At 46.7% G+C, this 19,415-nt stretch overlaps 1 protein-coding gene across 1 annotated transcript in view; it reads right to left on the reverse strand.

The window, feature by feature from the left end:
- Positions 1–19,415, reverse strand: part of FLII (FLII actin remodeling protein) — a 43,219-nt gene that overhangs the window by 9,036 nt on the left and 14,768 nt on the right. Inside the window, exons 5-17 of the mRNA XM_036739836.1 lie at positions 15,797–15,882; positions 14,923–15,084; positions 14,727–14,830; positions 13,855–14,030; positions 13,389–13,546; positions 9,896–9,980; positions 7,669–7,816; positions 5,951–6,084; positions 3,182–3,394; positions 2,503–2,682; positions 1,767–1,849; positions 1,593–1,667; positions 1,298–1,381 (exon numbers count right to left, since the gene is read on the reverse strand). Of these exons, the coding sequence (XP_036595731.1) occupies positions 1,298–1,381; positions 1,593–1,667; positions 1,767–1,849; positions 2,503–2,682; positions 3,182–3,394; positions 5,951–6,084; positions 7,669–7,816; positions 9,896–9,980; positions 13,389–13,546; positions 13,855–14,030; positions 14,727–14,830; positions 14,923–15,084; positions 15,797–15,882 (1,688 nt within the window). The remainder of the gene's footprint in view (positions 1–1,297; positions 1,382–1,592; positions 1,668–1,766; positions 1,850–2,502; positions 2,683–3,181; positions 3,395–5,950; positions 6,085–7,668; positions 7,817–9,895; positions 9,981–13,388; positions 13,547–13,854; positions 14,031–14,726; positions 14,831–14,922; positions 15,085–15,796; positions 15,883–19,415) is intronic.

A 19,415-nucleotide genomic window follows, 5' to 3' on the forward strand; every position in this document is an offset into this window, starting at 1 on the left:
AGACACTAGAGTGGTTTGCCATTTCCTTCTCCAGCTCATTTTACAGATGAAGAAACTGAGGCAAACAGGGTTAAGTGACTTGCCCAGGGTCACACAGCTAGTAAGCCTCTGAGGCCACATCTGAACTCGAGTCCTCCTGACTCCAGGCCTGGCGCTCTGTCCACTGTATTACCCAGCTGCCTCTACCAGATTACGGATACTTCAGAATAAGATTCCCAAGTTCTGTCATTTGAAAACTCTGTGCTCCATGTTTTTGTATAGTATGCCTGCCTCTGTCTTCTTTCCTTCACCATAAGGGATTGACAAGATCTGTGATTGCACTGGTGTTTTTAGTTTCCCTAAAATTCCTAGTGAAGAAGCTCCCTCTCCCAACGCAGGCCATCACCTGACTGCCGTATGATTTATCATCTTAGAGAGGTGTCGGAGGCACTGAGATGGAGCAACTTGCCCCAGGGTCACACAGCCAGGATGTGTCAGAGGAGGAGTTTGAATCTAGGTCTCCTCAACTCTGAGGCTGGCTCTCTGTCCACTAGGTCATACTGACCCTCTCCCTTAAATCCGGGGTTCTTAACCTTTATTTTTGTCAAGAATCCCTTTCTCAGTCTGGTGAAGCCTATGGACCCCTTCTCAAAAGAATGTTTTGTAAATGCATGTAAGATAAAATCCATAGGAAGCATATGACGGAAACAATTTTACTGAAATGCAGTTAATCCAAATGGAGGCAGCTAGGTGGCTCAGTGGACATTAGGCCTGGAGTCAGAAGACCTGAGTTCAAATTTGGTCTCAGACACTTACCGGCCATGTGACCCTGGACAAATCACTTAACCTCTGCTTGCCTTAATCCACTGAAGAAGGAAATGTGGCAAACCACTCTAATATCTTTGCCAATAAAACCCCACAGACAGTACAGTCCATGGGGTCATGAAGAGTCAGACACAACTGAATGAATGACTGAATACTAATAATAAAGTTGCCAAAAAATTAAAAGTTCCAAGGTCATAGATTCCCTAAAATCTATCCAGGGCTTCCAGCTTAAGAACCTCTAACTTAAATGTTAATAAAACTCTTTTAAGGAAAAACCCAACCTCTGTCTTATGGCGACAGAAGGAAAAAAAGGAAGGCATCCAGACGAGCTCAGAGAACAGTCCTGGGTGCTGGCCAACAGGGGCCAGGTAAAGTAGAGAAGTATAGAGTGGATGAAAAGCCAAGTACAAGGTGAGGCTGGCATGGGCATGACCAGCACCCCAGCCCTGCTTCTAATGGGGATGTGGGTGGGGGCCAGGGGTGGCTACCGTACCTGGCTTTGGTAGTACCATTCAGGGTGGCTTGGGCCCCTCTCCAAATGTAGATGTCCAGTCCATGGTCCAGGAGGAAGACAAACCTGGAAAGAACAGAGATGGGAGCTTCAGAAGATCACCCATCAACCCCCATTTCCCTCTACCCACCCCTGGCCCAGGTGAAACGCACTGGGAAGGGAAGCCCAGTGTTTGGGCACTAAGTCTGGTTTAAGGGCTCCATCTCTGGGGTCTCCTTCCTCTAGCACCGGGGGCCAGCTCCATCAGTGGCCACGGGGAACTCGGCTGAGGACTCACCGAGGATCCAGGGAGGCAGCCTTCAGGGGCACGGGCTCCAGTTTGATGTTCTTCTTCCCAAAGACTCGGTACAGTCTGCAGGACTCAACGGCGGGAGAAAACTCAGCTAGGACAGCACGAGGTTAAACCCCCCACCCGGCAAACCCACCAGAGCCACCTCCACCTCGCCCTCACCTGGTGACATAGTGTGTGTCTTCGACGGTGTAGAAGCCACTGGCTGTGCCCCCCTCAATGTACGAGATTTCATGGTCAAACACCTGTAGAAAGGGGTGTCAGATGTCAGATGTGGAAAGGGCTGAGGCCCACTCTTGGGAACTGTATCCTAGCAGAGGTAGGAGGGAGAGGGCCAGGGACATGATGGATAAGGCGGGGTGGGTCGATGGGTGAGTGTGTGCGTGTGCATGTGTGTATATGTGAATGACTATTTCATGAACCAGGAGCCAGAAGAGGAAGAGTCAGGGACACGATGAGCAAGAGTCTGTATGCATACATACATTTGTGCGTGTGACAGTTGGGGACATGATGAATACAAGTGTGTGGGTGTGAGTGTATATACACACACGGGCATACTCACAAACGAGTGTTTCATGAACTAGGGCCAAGTGTGTATACCGCAACATGAATATGTTTTAATGTATGGACTTAGCAGAGATGGGCTTAGAGATAGTGATGGAGGTGGGGAAGGAGAGAGGGAAGTGCCCTGGCAGTTGAATAAGAATATTTCTCCTCTGGGGCAGTGAATAGAGCACCGGCACTGGAGTCAGGAGGACCTGAGTTCAAATCCAGCTTCAGGGGCTTGGCACTCACTAGCTGGGTGACCTTAGGCAAGTCACTTAACCACAACTGCCTTGTCTTCCCCACTCCACAAAAAACCCAAAAGAATATTTCTCCTCCCCGGGCCAAGACGTGCCTGGAGGAACTCCTCACTCTCGTCCCCCATCTCCTCCCGGATGGTTCGGCACTGAGCACCCAAGTAGTTCCGAAGGTTGACCGCATGGATGGCGGAACAGGCTTTCTTGTCCAAGGTGGATTCCCCACCGATCCAATAGTAGATCTCCCAGTTCAAGGAGCCACTCTCATCCAGGTAGGTCTAGGGAAGGGACAGGGATGGGGGTAGACCGTCAGTCACAGTGGGCTCCACACCTATTCATGTGCATCTTCTTCTCCTCCCCCCCTTCCCCTCTGCACCCTACCCTCAAGTAGAATGCCTTAATGAACCATCCTAGGAGACTAGGTACATGTGTCTTCTTCTCTATCCTCCCCATCAGCCCAGGTGCTTAACAAAAGCAGGGTTCGGGTCTCCTAGGACTCGGTGCTCCTTGAGAGCACAGGAGGGGCTCTTCTTGCAAGCTGATTCTTCTTTCCCCAGGTAGACCCCTCCTCCCACCTCCAGGGTGATTCCCCAGCTCATCTCCAGAACGGCCGGCCATCACCCTCTCCCAGCCCCTTCCCCACGGCTGCTTTAAAATTCTCTTCCCCTGGAGTACCTCCAGCTCCCTCTCCCCTCCTGCCTCAAGGCCCTCCCTATTTCCCACCTTTTCTCTACCCCTGCCAGACCTCCAAGTGCCAACCCTACAGACCGCACTAACCTTTAACACAATGTAGCAGTCGGCCTCGTAGAACCGGCCATGCAAAGCCTCATCCACCATGGTGGGCACAAAGTTCTCGATCTGCCAGATGGTGAGGCCCGGCAACTGGCCCACATCTTCCGTGAAGAACTCCGAGTAGTCCAGAGGTGGCTTCTCTAAGCCCTGATCCCAGCGTTTGGCTTTGGTGTCTGACATCTTCATGTCCGCGTTCTCCTAAGGATTGAGAGGAGGGGAGAAAGTTAGGGAAAGACCTCCACCTGCTGAAATATGTGGGCCAGGGCTGGGCTTCGGGGCCCCCCGGGTAAAAGTTAAGAGACAGTGAAGTCCAGGGATGTACTCCTAAACCCTTCTCCTCTCTCCCCCTTTTCCCTCCAGTCAGCCTAGACTTCTTATCGAATCTTACTCATCAGTCAGTCAACAAGCACTTATTAAGACCTTACGAGGCAGCTAGGTGGCACAGTGAATAGAGCACCAGCCCTGGAGTCAGGAGGACCTGAGTTCAAATCCAGCCTCAGACCCTTGACACAGTTACTAGCTGTGTACCCTTGGGCGAGTCACTTAACCCCAATTGCCTTGCCTTCCCCCTCCAAAAAAAAAAAAGACCTTACCATGTGCTAAGTGCCAGGATACAAAGAAAGGCAAAAACGTGGTTCCTATCCTCAGGAAGCTTGCATTCTAATGGAGGAGATGACGTGCAAATAATGATGTGCAGGGAGAATGGGGAGTAATCTCAGAGGGAAGGCACATGGCGTGTCTCTCTCCTCCCCCGGGAAAAGCCTAGGTTAGTCTTCCTTTGTTAAAGAGGAAGATGCTTCACAGAAATCTAGTTGGAGAGACATCAGAGGACAGCAGAAAGAGAACTGCATTTGGAGGATCAAATCTCAGGTCCAGGTCTGGGTTCAAATCCCAGAGCTGCCGTGTGACCTTGGACACTTAACCTCTCTGGGCCTCAGTTTCCTCCCGTGAAAAAAGAAAGGGACAGACTGAAAGACCTTGGGGCTCTCTTGCGGCTCTAAATCAATCAATACTGCCAGGCTAACCCACACCTAAATGAGAACATCCCTTACAATATCCCCAACTTGTCATCCAGTTTTCCACAAAACATAGTCTGGTTATTCTCTGAATCAAAGATGAATTTAACTACAGTCCTCTGAGCACACAAGGATACCTGTTAGCCTGGTCCTAAAACCTTCCCCAGATCTGTTTGCTTGACTTTACAGTTATAACAAGGGTTTGGAGAAAGGGAAGAGGGAATAGAGAGAAAATAAATGCTGGCATATTGAAAAAAAGTTTTTAAAAATAATAAAAATAAAACCTTCCCCACTCCTCACTAACTATCCACATTCTTTTGAGCCCAGTTCAACTTCCGGTTCTTCCAAGAAACCTTCCCAGATGACTCCAACCCCTGGTGTTTTCTCCCTCTGGCTCCTGCTGGTCTTTCTCTTTGAAGCCCACAGCCTAGCACTAAATAGCATTCAGCTATCGGTTTGCACCTTATGTGAGGGCTATGAGGGTCAGAGGGCAGCACTGCTCTCCCCTGTCTTCTTCGCACCGCCTAGAGATGCTCAGTAAAGGTTTCTGGTTGGCCGAGCCATCCAGAGGTTTCTTGGGCTAGGAACATGGGGAAGTTAAGGCGTACAAACCAAACAGGATGCTGAATCAGGGCCTCAGACCTGGACAAGATTTAGCGGAGGAAGGGGGTGGAGGGAGGAAACGCATTAGGGAAAGGTCTCATACTTTTGTGGAAGCCACTGGGTCAAACCTGACCCTAAAAACGAGGGAATTAGGCAAAGCCCTATGTTCCCTTACATTAAAAGGCTAGATACTCTCTTCTAAACCTCTTGACAACATTCTCTTTCTTCCTAACTTACTCCTTTAGCTCTGCCCCCGCTTCTGGGAAAGGATCAGTGACGGACGCCCCACCCTCTGGGATAAAAGGCACACCTGCCTGTGTTGGGCTCACATTCCATCCAAACTGGCTTAGCTGCTGTTCCCTGTGAATGACATTCCGTCCCTCACCTCTGGGCTCTTGCATGGGCTTGTGTCTCATGCCTAGAATTTTTGTTGTTCGGTCGTGACCCCATCTGGGGTTTTCTTGGCAAAGATTCTGAAACAGTTTGCCATTTCCTTCTCTAGCTCATTTTACAGATGAGGAACTGAGGCAAACAGGGTTAAGTGACTGGCTCAGGGTCACACGGCTAGTTAAGTGTCTGAGGCCGGACTTGAACTTATGAAGATGAGTCTTTCTGGTTTCAAGTCCAACACTCTATCCACTGTGCCACCCAGCTACCAAGTCATGCCTGGGATGCACTCCCTTTTCCACGTTTATCACCCAGCTTTCTTCAAGGCTTAGCTCAGGAAGCATCCTAAAGACCTCTTCTGATTTCCCTGGGCACTAGTGCTCCCCCCATGAAATCATGTGGCATTTTTTCTTTTGTATATACTATGTATTTACTACATCTGTTAAGATGTTGTTTTCCCCAAAAGAATGTATGCTCCCTGAGGCCAGGGGATCTTTCAGTTTTTGTCTTTCTATCTCTAGTACCCAGCACAATGCCTGGCAATAAATACATAATAAATGCTTACTGAAATGAATAGGTAATAAACCTACTGACAGCCATAAATTCAAATCAACATACCCAGAAATACAAGTTCCTTACTTCCCAGGTGACCCAGGGTCTTCTCCCCCAGATTATAAAATCTGTGAGTTAGAGGGCAGGGAAAGAAGACTGGAATGGGGCCAGTTTGGGATGGGATGATTTTTCCTACCTCCAATTTTTTGTTCTTCTCCTGAGCCACCTCTGACATTCCCTTTAGCACTTGCTTTGCTTGGTCATCCTGGGCTGAATCTTTACGCCGACGAAGACGCATCTTTCGAGCCAATGGATCCTTGGGACCACTCCCTGAAGGGCAGATGAGAAGGATAATCAAGATTGAAGGCAATGATCTCCCACCAATCAGATTGGCTAACATGACAGAAAAGGAAAATGACAAATGCTGGAGGATATGGGAAAATAGTTTATACTAATACACTGCTGGTGGAGTTGTAAACTAGTCCAAGAAAAATTTGGAACTATGCCCGCAGGACTATAAAACTGTGCATACCCTTTGACTCAGCAATACCATTACTAGGACTGTATCCCAAAGAGATCAAAGAAAAGGGAAAGGACCCATATGTAAAAAAATATTCATAGCAGCAACTTTTGTGGTGGCAAAGAATTGGAAATTGAGGGGATGCCCAACAATTGGGGAATGGCTGAACACATTGTGGTATATGATTGTGATGAAATATCATCATGCTATAAAAAATGACAAGCAAGATAGTTTCAGGAAAACCTGGGAAGACTTACATGAATTGATACACAGTGAATTGAGCAGAACCAGGAGAACACTGTATACAGTAACAATATTGTAAGGATGACCAACCGTGAAAGACTACTCCGACCAAGATAGCTGATCCAAGACAATCCCAAAGGATCCATGATGACAAAATGCTATCCCCCTCCAGAGAGAGAACTAATGAAGTCTGAGTGCGGATGGAAACATACTTTTTTTCATTTTTATTTTGTTTTTTGTAACAAGGCTAATGTGGAAATATTTTGCCTGACTTCACATGTATAACTGAGATCACATTGTACGCCTTCTCAATAGGTCAGGGAAGGGCTGGAGGGAGGGAACTCAAAATTTTAAAAAAATGAATGTTAAAAATTTAAAAAAAAAAAGAATGAAGGGAATGATACTTAACTCCTGACAGAGGTGACGGCCTTAAGATGTACAACGAGCCAGACATTTTTGGATGTGGTCAATTTAGAATGTTTTGCTTGACTATACAAATTTCTTACAGGGGCTATTGTTTTTGTTTACTTGGGGGGGGGGCAAGGGAAAAATGTTTGTTGATTGAAAAAATTATAATTAGAAAAAAAACTGAAGAAAGAATATGACTTTAGCCAAATCCTACCCCACTAAAACTCCCCCTATGAGGGAAATTGGCCAATTCAGACCACACTATACAGGGTGTCCTGAAAACCTCATGACAGAAGTGATGTAATATGTATAAATGACACATACATTTTTGGATGTGACCGATATGGGAATTTATTTTGCTTGATTAGGCTTGTATGTTATGAGGGTTTTGAATATCTTTCTTTTTTCTGAGGGTGCGATGGAGCAGGGAGATATGGGGGAAAAGCTTAGAATTTTAAAAATTCTAATTAATGAATCCATCCCTCTTCTAAGGCAGATTAAGCACATTAAGACTTGGGATTCAGAGTTACACTGACGGCTCTAGCCATCCTTGGTGATCAGACTTCGGATTTGGGGTCACACTGACTGCTCTAGCCATCTTTGGTGATTAGGACTTGGGATTCGGGGTTTCACTGACCACTCTATCCATCCTTGGTTGGGGAGGGAAGGGAAGAAAAGAGGGGATGTCCTTGCCCCCTCCCTGTGCACCGCACCCCACCCCAATGAAGGGCCCACGGACCCACCTGCACCAGCAGCGGCCACAGTAGCTGGGGACGCGCCTGCCAGGCGCAGTTGGTTCTGCAGTGAGAAGTCAATGTTGTACCACTCAGAGGAATGGTCTGCCGGCTTGGGGGGCATCACCAAGTTGGGGTTCTCTCGCACATCCAGGACCTGGAGGGTAGGGCCAGAGGACATGAGAATAACAAAGTCAACATGAATAGCTAGCACTTCAAAGTTCGCGAAGCATTATACAAATATCATCACGTTTTATCCTCGTAACAGCCCTAGGAAGGAGGCCACGTTCCTCTCATTTTACAGATGAAGAAAGTAAGGCAGACAGAGGTCGAGTGAACTTGCCCAGAGTCATACAACTCCTAAATGGATGAAGCTGGATCTAGACCCCGGCCTTCATGACTCCAGGTCCAGGGCGCCATCCACTGGGCCACCCAGATGCCTCTTTTTAGCAGTAGAAAGATGCTCCCCGCCCCCCACTCTTAGTATTACTGCTCGTGAGAGTGGATCTTAACCCTAATAACCCCCCCGGCCAATCCTAGGGAGAGGTGGGGCAAAGCAGGGGCAGGAAGCTCAAACAAGCCACCCCACTGAATGCAAACAATCCACAGAATGGGCTGATCCATGACGAGCACTCAGATTTCAGGAGCAGCCAAGGAAGACTTCCCAGAAAAACTCCCCTCTCCACCAATAGCTCACTCCATTAACCCACTTCCATTAGTACTGAGGGCTCACTATATGTCTCCTCTAGTAGAAACAAGAGAGACGCCCAGCCGCTGGGGAAGGCTAAGCTATGACACGTGCATCTAGTGGAGTTGCTGAGAAAGAAGAAACAGTAAATACAAAGAAGTTAGGGAAGGCAAACAGAACCCATGTGAACACTGGAAGACACTCGCATCCATAAATGAGTAGACGTCTACGGGTGAACTGCTGCTGCTGCTGCTGCCGTCCAGCCATTTTTCAGTCGTGTCCAACGCGGGGTGACCCCATTTGGAGTTTTCTTGGCAAAGATACTGGAGAGGTTTGCCATTTCCCTCTCAAGCTTATTTTACAGATGGGCAAACTGAGGCAAACAGGGTTGAGTGACTAGCCCAGGGTCACCCAGCTAGTAAGTGTCTGAAGCGGGATGTGAACTCAGGAAGATGGGTCCTCCTGGCTCCAGGCCCATACTCTATCCGCTGGGCCACCTCCTCACCCACAGGTACGTCCTACCAGGATCCTATCACATTCTCTTCTGTTCTTCTCCTGGAAAGATAACCCACTTGACACAATAGAATGGCTCCTTAAAATCTGATTGTGGAGCTGAACACCATCCAACGATGAATGGCTCCAGGAAAATAATGATGAGGAGAAGGAAGGAGGCTAATGATATAATAGCTAACATTTATATAGTGCTTACTGGGTACCAGGACTTGCACCAAGTGTTCTCATTTGATCTTTACAACAATCCGAAAGGTCAGATGAGGAAACCGAGGCAGATAGCGGTTAAGTGACTTGTGGTCACACAGCTAGTGGCTGAGGCAGGATTTGAACTCGGGTCTTCCTGACTCGAGGTCCGGTGCTTTATCCCCTGTGCCACCTAGCTACTTAGAAGTATGTCTTGAACATTTTTTCAAAGGTGGTTGGGGTTGGGGTGGGGGAGGATTGAGACTTGTAATTTCATCTGTGGGGGGATATCCCATGAGAACACTGATGCAGGTGGGCAATGTATCTCTAACTTACAGTTTTAAAGAATGGGTAAAGAAAAAAAGAACAAAGTTAAAAAGTGCCCAGCAGAGAACAACAGAAAACACACAAGGAAGCAAAGAAAAGACAGACAGTTCTCAACACAAGGTGTATTATTTATCACACAGGCTTTCTTGAAATGAAAATTTATTCTTCCATATTTTGAATCCTCTCTTATGTTCTGCTATGCACATGACGTGCTTTTTTTTCTTTCTGGCTTTGTATTTAATTTCAATATTTAAGTTTAGGATATGTTTTTGTTTCTTTTCTCTATTCTATGTGTTTGAATCTAAAATTAAATTTAAAAAATTAAATTAAATTAAAAAATATCTAGGGGGAAAAATGGGTAAAATGGCTTGCCCAGGGTCACGGTCAGAGGAAAACGACCTGCGACTCAAACCCAAACCTTCTCACTCCAAATCGAGCATTAGAACAGGCACCAGGCCTTTGCTCAACACCCAGCACAGGCCTCTGCTCACTTCTGACCCTGCCGAGCTCATGCCCAGGACTTACCTCTACCTCCGTCAGGAAGTGGATGGCCTCAGGCAGGGTCACTAGTCGGTTCTTGTTCAGGATCAGTTTTTTCAATTTGGCGCATCTGTGGGAACCAAGCGGCGCTGACCTCAGAAGAAGGACTTCAGACTCGGGGCTCCCGAGCACCCCAGAACAAGGGCTCTGAGTCAGCCGGGATGTCACTAGTCATATGAGGCACCCCCTAAAGTAGGGATTCTAACCACCCCCAAAAGAGTCCGTGGATAGATTTTAAAAGGTCTTGTGAACTCGGATAGGAAAAAATTAAATCTTTTGCTGTGGTTGTTCAGACATGTTTCAGTCATGCCCTACTCTTCATGACCCCATTTGGGGCTTTCTTGGCAAAGATACTGGACTGGTTTGCCATTTCCTTCTCCAGCTCATTTGACAGATGAGGAAACTGAGGCAAACAGGGTGAAGTGACTTGCCCAGGGTAACACAGCTAGTGAGGGTCAGGCTGGATTTGAACTCAGGAAGACTCATCTTCCTAACTCTAGACCTGGCATTCTATCCACTGTGCCACCTAGCTGTCCAAAAGAATATCCATTTTGTTGTTGAGGCAAACAGGGTTAGGTGACTTGCCCAGGATCACTAGGCTAGCAGGTGTCTGAGGCCAGATTTAAACTCAAGTCTTCCTGACTCCTGGCCCGTCTCTCTAACCACTGGGCCACCTAGCCGCACCTAAATGGAATTCAGCATTTCCTTCAATTACTGGAAAACATTATGCTGAGAAGGGGCCCACAGGCTTCACCAATCACTCAATCAATAAACATTGACTATATGCCTCCTATGTGCCAGATACTGTGCTACATGGTGGGGATACAAATGAGCTCGTTATCTAATCTGAATTAGCATCACCCACCAAGCTGTCAAATTTCATAAATTTTATAACACATAAAAAGTTAAGAACACCTACTCTAACGAGTCCTTGGGCAGGGGAAGAAGAAACCTAACCCGCCCAACCACCAGCCTCTAGGAGGGTCAGGGCCATCTGCTAAAGGATGACAGCAGCTCCTATTCCAGTATGACACACTCCCTTCCCCACACCCAACCTCTCCCCCAATCCCACCTTTGAGAGAAAAAAAAAATGGGTTGTTCTTTTGTCTAAGTTTAATGTACTCTATTGGTTTGATGGTTTAACTTAGTTTAACATATGGTTGTTTTGGTGGCAAGATGGTCTGGCTACTGAAAACATAAACAAATACCAAACCAGATGTAAAAACGCTGAGTCGTTCGAGCACCCAAAAAGGCTGTGAGTTAATAATGGAGGTCGCTAGGTGGCGCCATAGTGCATAGAGTGCTAGGCCTGGAGCCAGGAGGACTCATCTTCCTGAGTTCAAATCCGGCCTCAGATACTTACTAGCTGTGTGACCCCGGGCAAGTCACTTCATCCTGTTTGCCTCAGTTTCCTCAGCTGTCAAATGACCAAATGGGGTCAAGAAGAGTCAGATGCAATCCCAAAATGACTGAACATGATGAGTTAACGATGAATAGCTTAGGGCAGACGCAGTTTGGATTCTTATATTAATGAAGAAACCTGTACAGTAGAGGTATTGGGAGTCTGGTGCCTACCAGATTAAAAATGTAGTTGGGAAATGTTTGACAAAATAAGTTAAACTACAATACAACATAGATAATGCTAATTTTTGGTTTTCTAAATCAATACTCAGCCTGTAAGGGATTCCTTTCTATTTGAGTCTGACACGACTGCTGTTTAGAACCCAGCTGCTAAGAAAGGAAGAAAAAAACATGAGAGTGTGTAAACTTAAGAATTATTTACTATTATTAAATCAGTGCAGGTGGGAGCAGGGGGGAAACGGACCTGAGATTTCACTGGTCTAGGGGCAAGGGTTAACTTGGGGTTAGTGAACTTTAAAAGAAAATTTGGGTGGGGGGATACCTCTATTTCAATATAATTGGCTTCCTATGTAATTTTCTTTTATGCATTTAAAAACATTAATTTGAGAACAGGTCCAAAGGCTTCACCAAACTGCCAGAGGGGCCCGCGACACCAGAAAGGTTAAGAACCCCTGCTCCAGGGAAATCCCACTGAGGAAGCTCCTTCACCAACAAGGAGGACAGGTCAGCACCTTGTTAGAACTTAGAGTCTTCGTTACATGGTTAACTTCTATTTAAGAGGCTTGCCCAGCGTCACACAGCAAACCTAAGTCAGGATTGAGGCCTGCAGTCTAACTGCTCTGCCCTGATATCTCCAATTATAAGAAAACTTTTTTTTTTTACTAATGACAATCATGGTGATGCCACCTTGTAAGCTATATAATGTTTTCTCAGTTCCCATCATACATTATACAGCTTGATCTGATTCTCACAAAGTCCCCGTGAGCCATTGGGATGGGAATGATCAGTCCCACTGCAGAGATAAGAAAGCGACATCTCCGAGATGTTGCCCAGGTCACATGGCTACTAAACAGCAGTGGTGACTCCCTGAAGTACTCCCTAGTATGGGGTATTAAACTGGACTAGGCCTGTGATTTCATTGGGAATGGGGAACTTCTTCTACCAATGCAGTCTGGCACCTTCTTGGTGACTTATAGTCTTGCAGAGTTGCCTTGGGGCACTCACTGAGAGGCTAATGACCTGACCAGGGTCACACAGTCCGTATGTGTAAGAAGCGTGACGTGAACCTAGGTCTTCCTGGCTCTCTGAACAGCTCTCCATCTGCTATGCCATACTGCTTCCTTACTACTGCCCCTACTAGGAGGAACTAAATAGCCATCGTAGGCTGGACCTCAACCGTTCAACCCTTTAACCAAGATAGAAATATCAGATACCTGACCCATTCGGAAAAGGAGGCACCTGCCCAAATTCGTCATGAAGTTTGAAGCATCAGAGCTTGGGATAGCAACGCCAAGGTCAGAAGAGTGGCAAGGATTTGACCAAAGCAAAGGGCTCCCAATATTTCCAGGAGCACGTGAACTTAGAGGAGGAACGCATTTACATCCTTATTTAATACAAATGGCTTCCTTTTGTATGTTATTTTATGTACAGCAAGGTCCCGATTAGTGCAGATGATGAGTGGTCACATGAATTCGAATCTACACTGTCAGAAGTTAGAATTATGTAAAATATGGTCACTGGTCCAGCCCAATGGAAATATGCTGGGCAAATTCACATAACACAATCACTTTACAGGGTTCATTGTTTGCACCAATTGAGTCCTAGCTATGTTTAAAAATATTGATTCTGAGAAGCAGTCCACAGGTTTAAACGGATTGCCAAAGGGGTCTGTGACTCAAAATAAAAGTTAACAAGAATCCCTGCAAAGGTCACAAGCTGAATGACATTAGAAATTGTTTTTTTTTTTAAACCATTAGCCTCAATCCACCCCCTCACTCCCCTAGAGGAAAGGAGGACAAAAAGAAACAGATTTAGATTGGTTTCTCAGCTGAGCTTTTTAGGAGGGAGGAGGGATTAAAGCACTTTCCTCACCCAGGCCCTTATCCCAGCCCCCTACCTGCACAGGCTCTCAGGAATGAGCTCCAAGTTGTTGTTGGCTGCCATGAACTCCTCCAGGTTGGCCAGCTTGCCGATACTGGAGGGGATGCCGTCAAAATCCACCTTGTTGGAGTTCAGGTATAACTTTTTCAGCTTAGTCAGCTTGCAGATGGCAGACTAGAGACGAAGAGCTCTGTCAGGGTCAGGCTTGTGGTCTGCCGGGACCACACTCCCCCTCCCCCAAAATTCTCCTACCGCTCCACAGAAATCTTCCTCGTGGGAAGTGGATAATATGTTTCTCCCATCCTTCCTCTACTTCTTTCTCCCCAAGGACCACAGCCCCAAGTTATCTCCATCCCAACAGACCATATGGTACCATCTGCATTCCACTTCCCAGGACTATGGTCTCCAACTCTTTCCACCCCACTCCCCAAAAGGTCCTGGCCTAGGCTGAGGCCTAGGTCAAAGATGCACGGGCCACTCACCGGGAGAGAGGTGAGCTGGTTTCGAGACAGATTCAGCGTCTCCACCTGGACCCACTGGTCAATGCATAGAGACAACTCGGAGATCTGGTTGCTGCTCAAATTGAGGCGGCGAAGGTTGGGGAGGGTGTACAGGCACTCGGGCACCCAGGTCAGGTCATTGCAGGACAGGTCCACATCTGTTTGGGGGGTGTCAACTCTAAGAACGTGGCAAAGAAGGGCCAGACTTTGGGCAGAGGAGGAAGAGCAGGCCGGAAGAGACTCAGAGCTATGCTCTAACAGCCTGGGGCTCCCCAAATGCCACCTGCTCACCATGAATCTGCCTCCAATAAACCTCTCCCCTGGCGCAGGATGGGCAAGAGGAAGGAGGCTTCAAGACAGTCAAGAATACTGGAGGAAGAGACCTCAACGACCTCCCCAGGCCAGGTGAGTCTGGCCACAACCCCTTCGGCCCAAACCTAACATGACATGCTTGTTTTCTAGTTTTCAAAGCACCTTTTTATTTGCCATCTTACTAAATCCTCAGAGTCCAGGTCCCGGCCACAGCAAATTAGGGGAAGAGCAGATATGAGGATCTAGGTCAAGGGTGGGGAACCTGCAGCCGAGGCCACGTGCGGCCCTCTAGGGCCTCAAGTGCTGCCCTTTGGCTGAATCCAGACTTCACAGAACAAACCCTCTTAATAAAAGGATTCGTTCGTAAAACTTGGACTCAGTCAAAAAGCTGTACCCGAGGACCTAGAAGGCCACAGGTGCCCTACCCCTGATCTAGGTCTCTGAATTCCCATTTTAGTGCTGTTGTCTGTGTTTCTCCTCCCTTCACCTCTCCCTCCCCATCCTGAGGGCCACTCTGACCCCCAGACCATCCTATGCCTCACCAGCAAGGTTGGTCAGGCCCTCCAGGCTGGTCGGGAGGTTGCTCTGGGTGCGCTGGGTGTTCCGGAGGTGCAGGGTCTGCAGGGCCGTCATAGCAGGGAGCTGCCTGGAAGGGAAAAGAGGGGAACAATGCAGACAACAAGAAGGGGAAAGGGTAGGGCAGAGGGTGCACGGGAACAGGACCAGGGGAACCAGTACCTGAGCTGGGCATGCATAAGGGGGTTGTTGTTGAGGATCAGCGTCTGCAGGTGCACGAGGCGCCTCATCTGGGGGGGCAGGCTCTCCAGCTTGTTGTCGCTCACATCCAGGTACAGCAGGTCAGTCAGGTTGATGAAGAGCTGGTTGGGGATGTTATCGATGCTGGGGGGGAGAAAGGGGGATCACAGCTCACCCCACCAACCTATTTCTTAATTCTGCCCCTCGCCAAACTCACACTGTCCCCCCCACCCCCATCCCTAATCATCCTTATTATTAATGGCCTACTCCAAAATCCTGGCTTGTCTGAAAGCTCCCATCCTCTTATCGAGATGATTCTTTGGAGCTTTAAGACGCTATCTCCACTGAGACACTCCCATCTATCCCCAATGCTGATTCAGAGAGTCTTCTCACCTCTCAGCCATCACAGGGAATCACAGAAGCGTTAAGAGAATAGATGCTCTCCATGACATGAGACTCAAGTTCTAGCATTAACCACACCGCTAAATGCCCTACGTGACCCTAGGCAGGTCACTTAAACCTCCCCAGGCCTTAGTTTCCCCACATGTAAAATGTGAGGCTAAGATTAGATCATGTCTAAGGCCTCCCCCCGATTACTCCCAAAGCCTGGCTTCTATCGCCCCCTTTTATCAAAATGATTCTCTGGGGCTTTGGGATACTATCTCCATAGCAACACTCCTGCTACCCCCCCCCCACTGCTGATTTTATGTGTGTGTATGAATACATATAAATAATCATAGAAGGGGTCCCCGGGTCAGCCTCAGGCCAGGAAGGCGGGGGGGGGGGGGAGGAAGCTGGAGGCTTCTACCCTCCCTCTCTTCTCTTTCTCGCTCCCCTGTGTGACCCAGGCTGGCACCTGTTGTGACCGAGATTGAGCACCAGCATGTTCTTGGCATTCTCCAGCTCTCGGGGACATTCCGTCAACTGGTTGTAGCTCAGGTCCTACGGGTCAAAGGTAAAGCAGAAGTTGAGAAGGCAGGAGCCGTGGTACCTCATGCAGCCAATCCTGCCACCAGGTGAGCCTCCGTGGTACAGGACCGGGGCGACTCCTCTGCCTGGGGAGGACCCTGAGAACCAGGCCCATCAGTAATGGATCAGAAAATGGGACAAAAATTGTACTGCCCCATCTTGGACCTGAAGGAGAGATGTGGGAGCACTTCTGTCCTTGCAGCACTGGAGCTAAAGACGGGGGTGATGGGTGTGGATTGTTGAATGCACTGTCAGACTTGGTCACTGCGTCAGCTGGCTTCTCTTAAATTTTTTTTCCTGTTGTTGGTGTTGCACATTCCTTTAGGAAGGGTCATTTGTCAGGAAGCGGGGTAAATACTGAGAGTGAATGTTACATAAAAACCAGAAGGCACTGATTAAGTTTAAAGAAAGAAACTATTAAAAACAAAGAGTGAGCAGATGAGCTCTCTAGTGGTGGCTCTTAAATAACCTACCGTGAGACCTCGGATGAGTCACCTCATCCCTGGGCCTCAGATTTCTCCTCTGGAAAATGGGGATAATAATGCCTGCCCTGCATTCCTCACAGGGTTGTTTCAAGCAACCAATGAGAGGGCAGATGTGGGAATACTCTGTAAAGTATGTAGAGATGAGAGATTTGTTGTTCTAATCCAGAAACTATTTTAACAAATAATCACAGCTTTTATAATAAAGCCAAACCTCAGTTAACTAGAAGGTTTAGGAAATAGTGTGGTGTAGGGGTTAGAGTGCTGCATTTGCAGAGGCCTGGGTTCAAATCCTATCTCTGCCTAGCTGTGTGATCAGGCACAAGTCACTTAACCCCTCTCCAAGCCTCAAAATCCTCAAGTGCAGCCCTCTGTGTGGCCATAGATGTTCTATGAAGTCTGAATTCAGTCAAAGGGCAGCATTTGAGGACCTAGAGGGCCACATGTGGCTTTGAGGCCGCAAGTTCCCCACCCGTGGTCTAAGCAATGTCAACAAAGCATGAAGAAATTCCTAAAGAGTCATTGGATAAAGGCACCTGATTAACAAAGGGAACATGATTAGCTAAGAAACCAGCTTGTGCTCTATCTAGATAAAAATCTTTCTGCTCCCACTCTGAGTTAGTCAGCTCTGGAGAAAGGGAGCAGCTGCTTAAAGATAACTTTGCGTGGTCCAACGGTTATGTAACCAGGGCCTGGGAGCACTAGGTGGTGCAGTGCATAAGAAAGCCAGGCCTGGAGTAAGGAAGACCCGAGTTCAAATGAGACTTACTGGCTGTGTGACCCTGGGCAAGTCATTTAACCCTATTTGCCTTAGTTCCTTACCTGCAAAATAAGCTAGTGAAGGAAGTAGCAAACTAGTCTAGTATCTTTGCCAAGAAAACCCCCCAAAATGTTCATGAAGATGTTGGACATGACTGAAAAATGACTAAACAACAAAAAAAAACGGGGGACTGGCCAACAACCAGGCCCCTGTTGGCCCGTCTCCCCTTATTCGTATTTTTGTATTAATAATAATTAATAGTGATAATATAATTAATATAATAATATACTAATTAATAATAAAATAAAGTGATGAGTACAGAAGTAGACATACAGATACTGTATCCCAGAACAAACTGTGAAGATTAATCCATGCTCATTTTTTAAAATCTAACTTTGTGCAGATTTAGACTACATGTCCAACTGTATTATTAGTCCAGTTAGCTTGTCTAAGGTCCTTGTGGAGTAAACATCCATTGGCTAAGCTTAGCCTGATAGCCTAGAAACCCTGAGCATCTAATCAAATTTTAATCTAATCAGCCTTTTCAAGTACTTTTTTGTGAGCTTTACCCTTCTGAGTTTCTTTCTGGACTTTGTTTGATTTCTTTTAAGCTACCCTCTTCGGCCTATCCTGGGACAAGTCCAGACCGCCATCCAGAATGCCCTGGGTGTTGCTGGGATTCATAGGAGAAATTTCTGTCCAGAATTCCTTTTTGAATACCCCATGGTTCCATTTGGAGCTCGCTGTTCCTAACTTGCCCAGACTAGAAATACAACTACGATGGAAAGACTCAACCCCAGTGCCCACAGGCCCAGAAGCTTTGACCTGCTCTGTTTCTGACTTGGTCCAGTTCACCCCTCTTTGGGCAGCCTGGTAGCTCCCCATCCCCAGGGGCTCACCAATATTGGTACAAGATCTCGTCTGGACACCTGATCAGCTCTAGGCCCACTGCTGCTCAGAACTCCTGGAACTCAAATAACATACCAGCAGCCTCTGTTGTGGTCCTTGTTATTACTGTTCAGTCACTTCAGTCAGGTCCAACTCACCGTGACCCTATCTGAGGTCTTCTTGGCAAAGATACTGGATTGGTTTGCCATTTCCTTTTCCAGATCATTTTCCAGGTGAGGAAACTGAGGCAAGCAGGGTTAAATGACTTGCTCAGGGTCACACAGCTAGTAAGTGTCTGAGGCCAGATTTGAACTCAGGAAGATGAGTCTTCCTGACTCCAGGTCTGGTACTCTATCCACTTCATTGCCTAGCTGCCCTACCTACCAGCCTTGGCCTCCCCCTAGTAGCAAGGATTACAGGGATACATGTCCATCCCAGCAGGTAGTGAGAGTATGAATCCATCATAATTAGCAAGACATTTAAAAACTAAAAATCTTTAAAAGCTTGGAGAGAGAATTTCCCAAACCGCTTAAAAATCTTTCAAACAAAGAGTTGCAGTGGGTTTTGAATCTAGTATTAAAAATACAAAGACGAAATTCTTCCTGATCTGTCTGCAAAAACAACTGATTGACAGCACGGAAGATGAAGACTTGCTAGTCATATTGCAATAAAAACTTTTGCATACTCGGTGGCTAAAATTGAAAAATGAATATCACGCTTTAGTAAGAACAGCCAGTGATTCACTTCTTACATGTATCTGTGTCTGTGAAGTTTCTTTTTCTGTTGTGATAGCCATTAAAATAAAGTACTGAAATAAAATTAACTTAGAATGAGCCCTCTGAATCACTTCATCACAAAGTGTTAAACCAAGATTCTTTTAAAAAAAATAAAGCCTATTCAACCACTTCAACAAAATTAACAATTTATTATTTATAAAATAATTATTTCATAATTATCATTTTAGTGATAGCAAAATGTTTTTGTATCATTAAGTTAAAATTTTAAATTAAAAAAATTTACTCATCATCTTTTCAAATGTCAATTTTGGATAGGTGATAAGGACTAATAATATAATAATACATACATATACATAGACACATGGTAGTTTATATTTATAAACTGCATGTTCAAAAAAGTTTTTTATTAATGGGGTACATAATCAAAAGTTTGGAGACTACTGCTCTAGGCCCTAGTCAGAGGTGGGGAACCTTTGGCCTCAAGGCCACATGTGGCCGTCTAGATCCTCAAGTGTGGCCTTTAGCTGAATCCAAACTTCACAGCAAATCTCCTTAATAAAAGGATTTGTTCTGTAAAACTTGGACTCAGTCAAAAGGTCACACCTGAGGACCTAGAAGGCCACAGGTTCCCCACCCCTG

The sequence above is a fragment of the Trichosurus vulpecula genome, chromosome 1 (assembly GCF_011100635.1).
Source record: "Trichosurus vulpecula isolate mTriVul1 chromosome 1, mTriVul1.pri, whole genome shotgun sequence".
Classification (NCBI taxonomy): Eukaryota; Metazoa; Chordata; class Mammalia; order Diprotodontia; family Phalangeridae; genus Trichosurus; species Trichosurus vulpecula.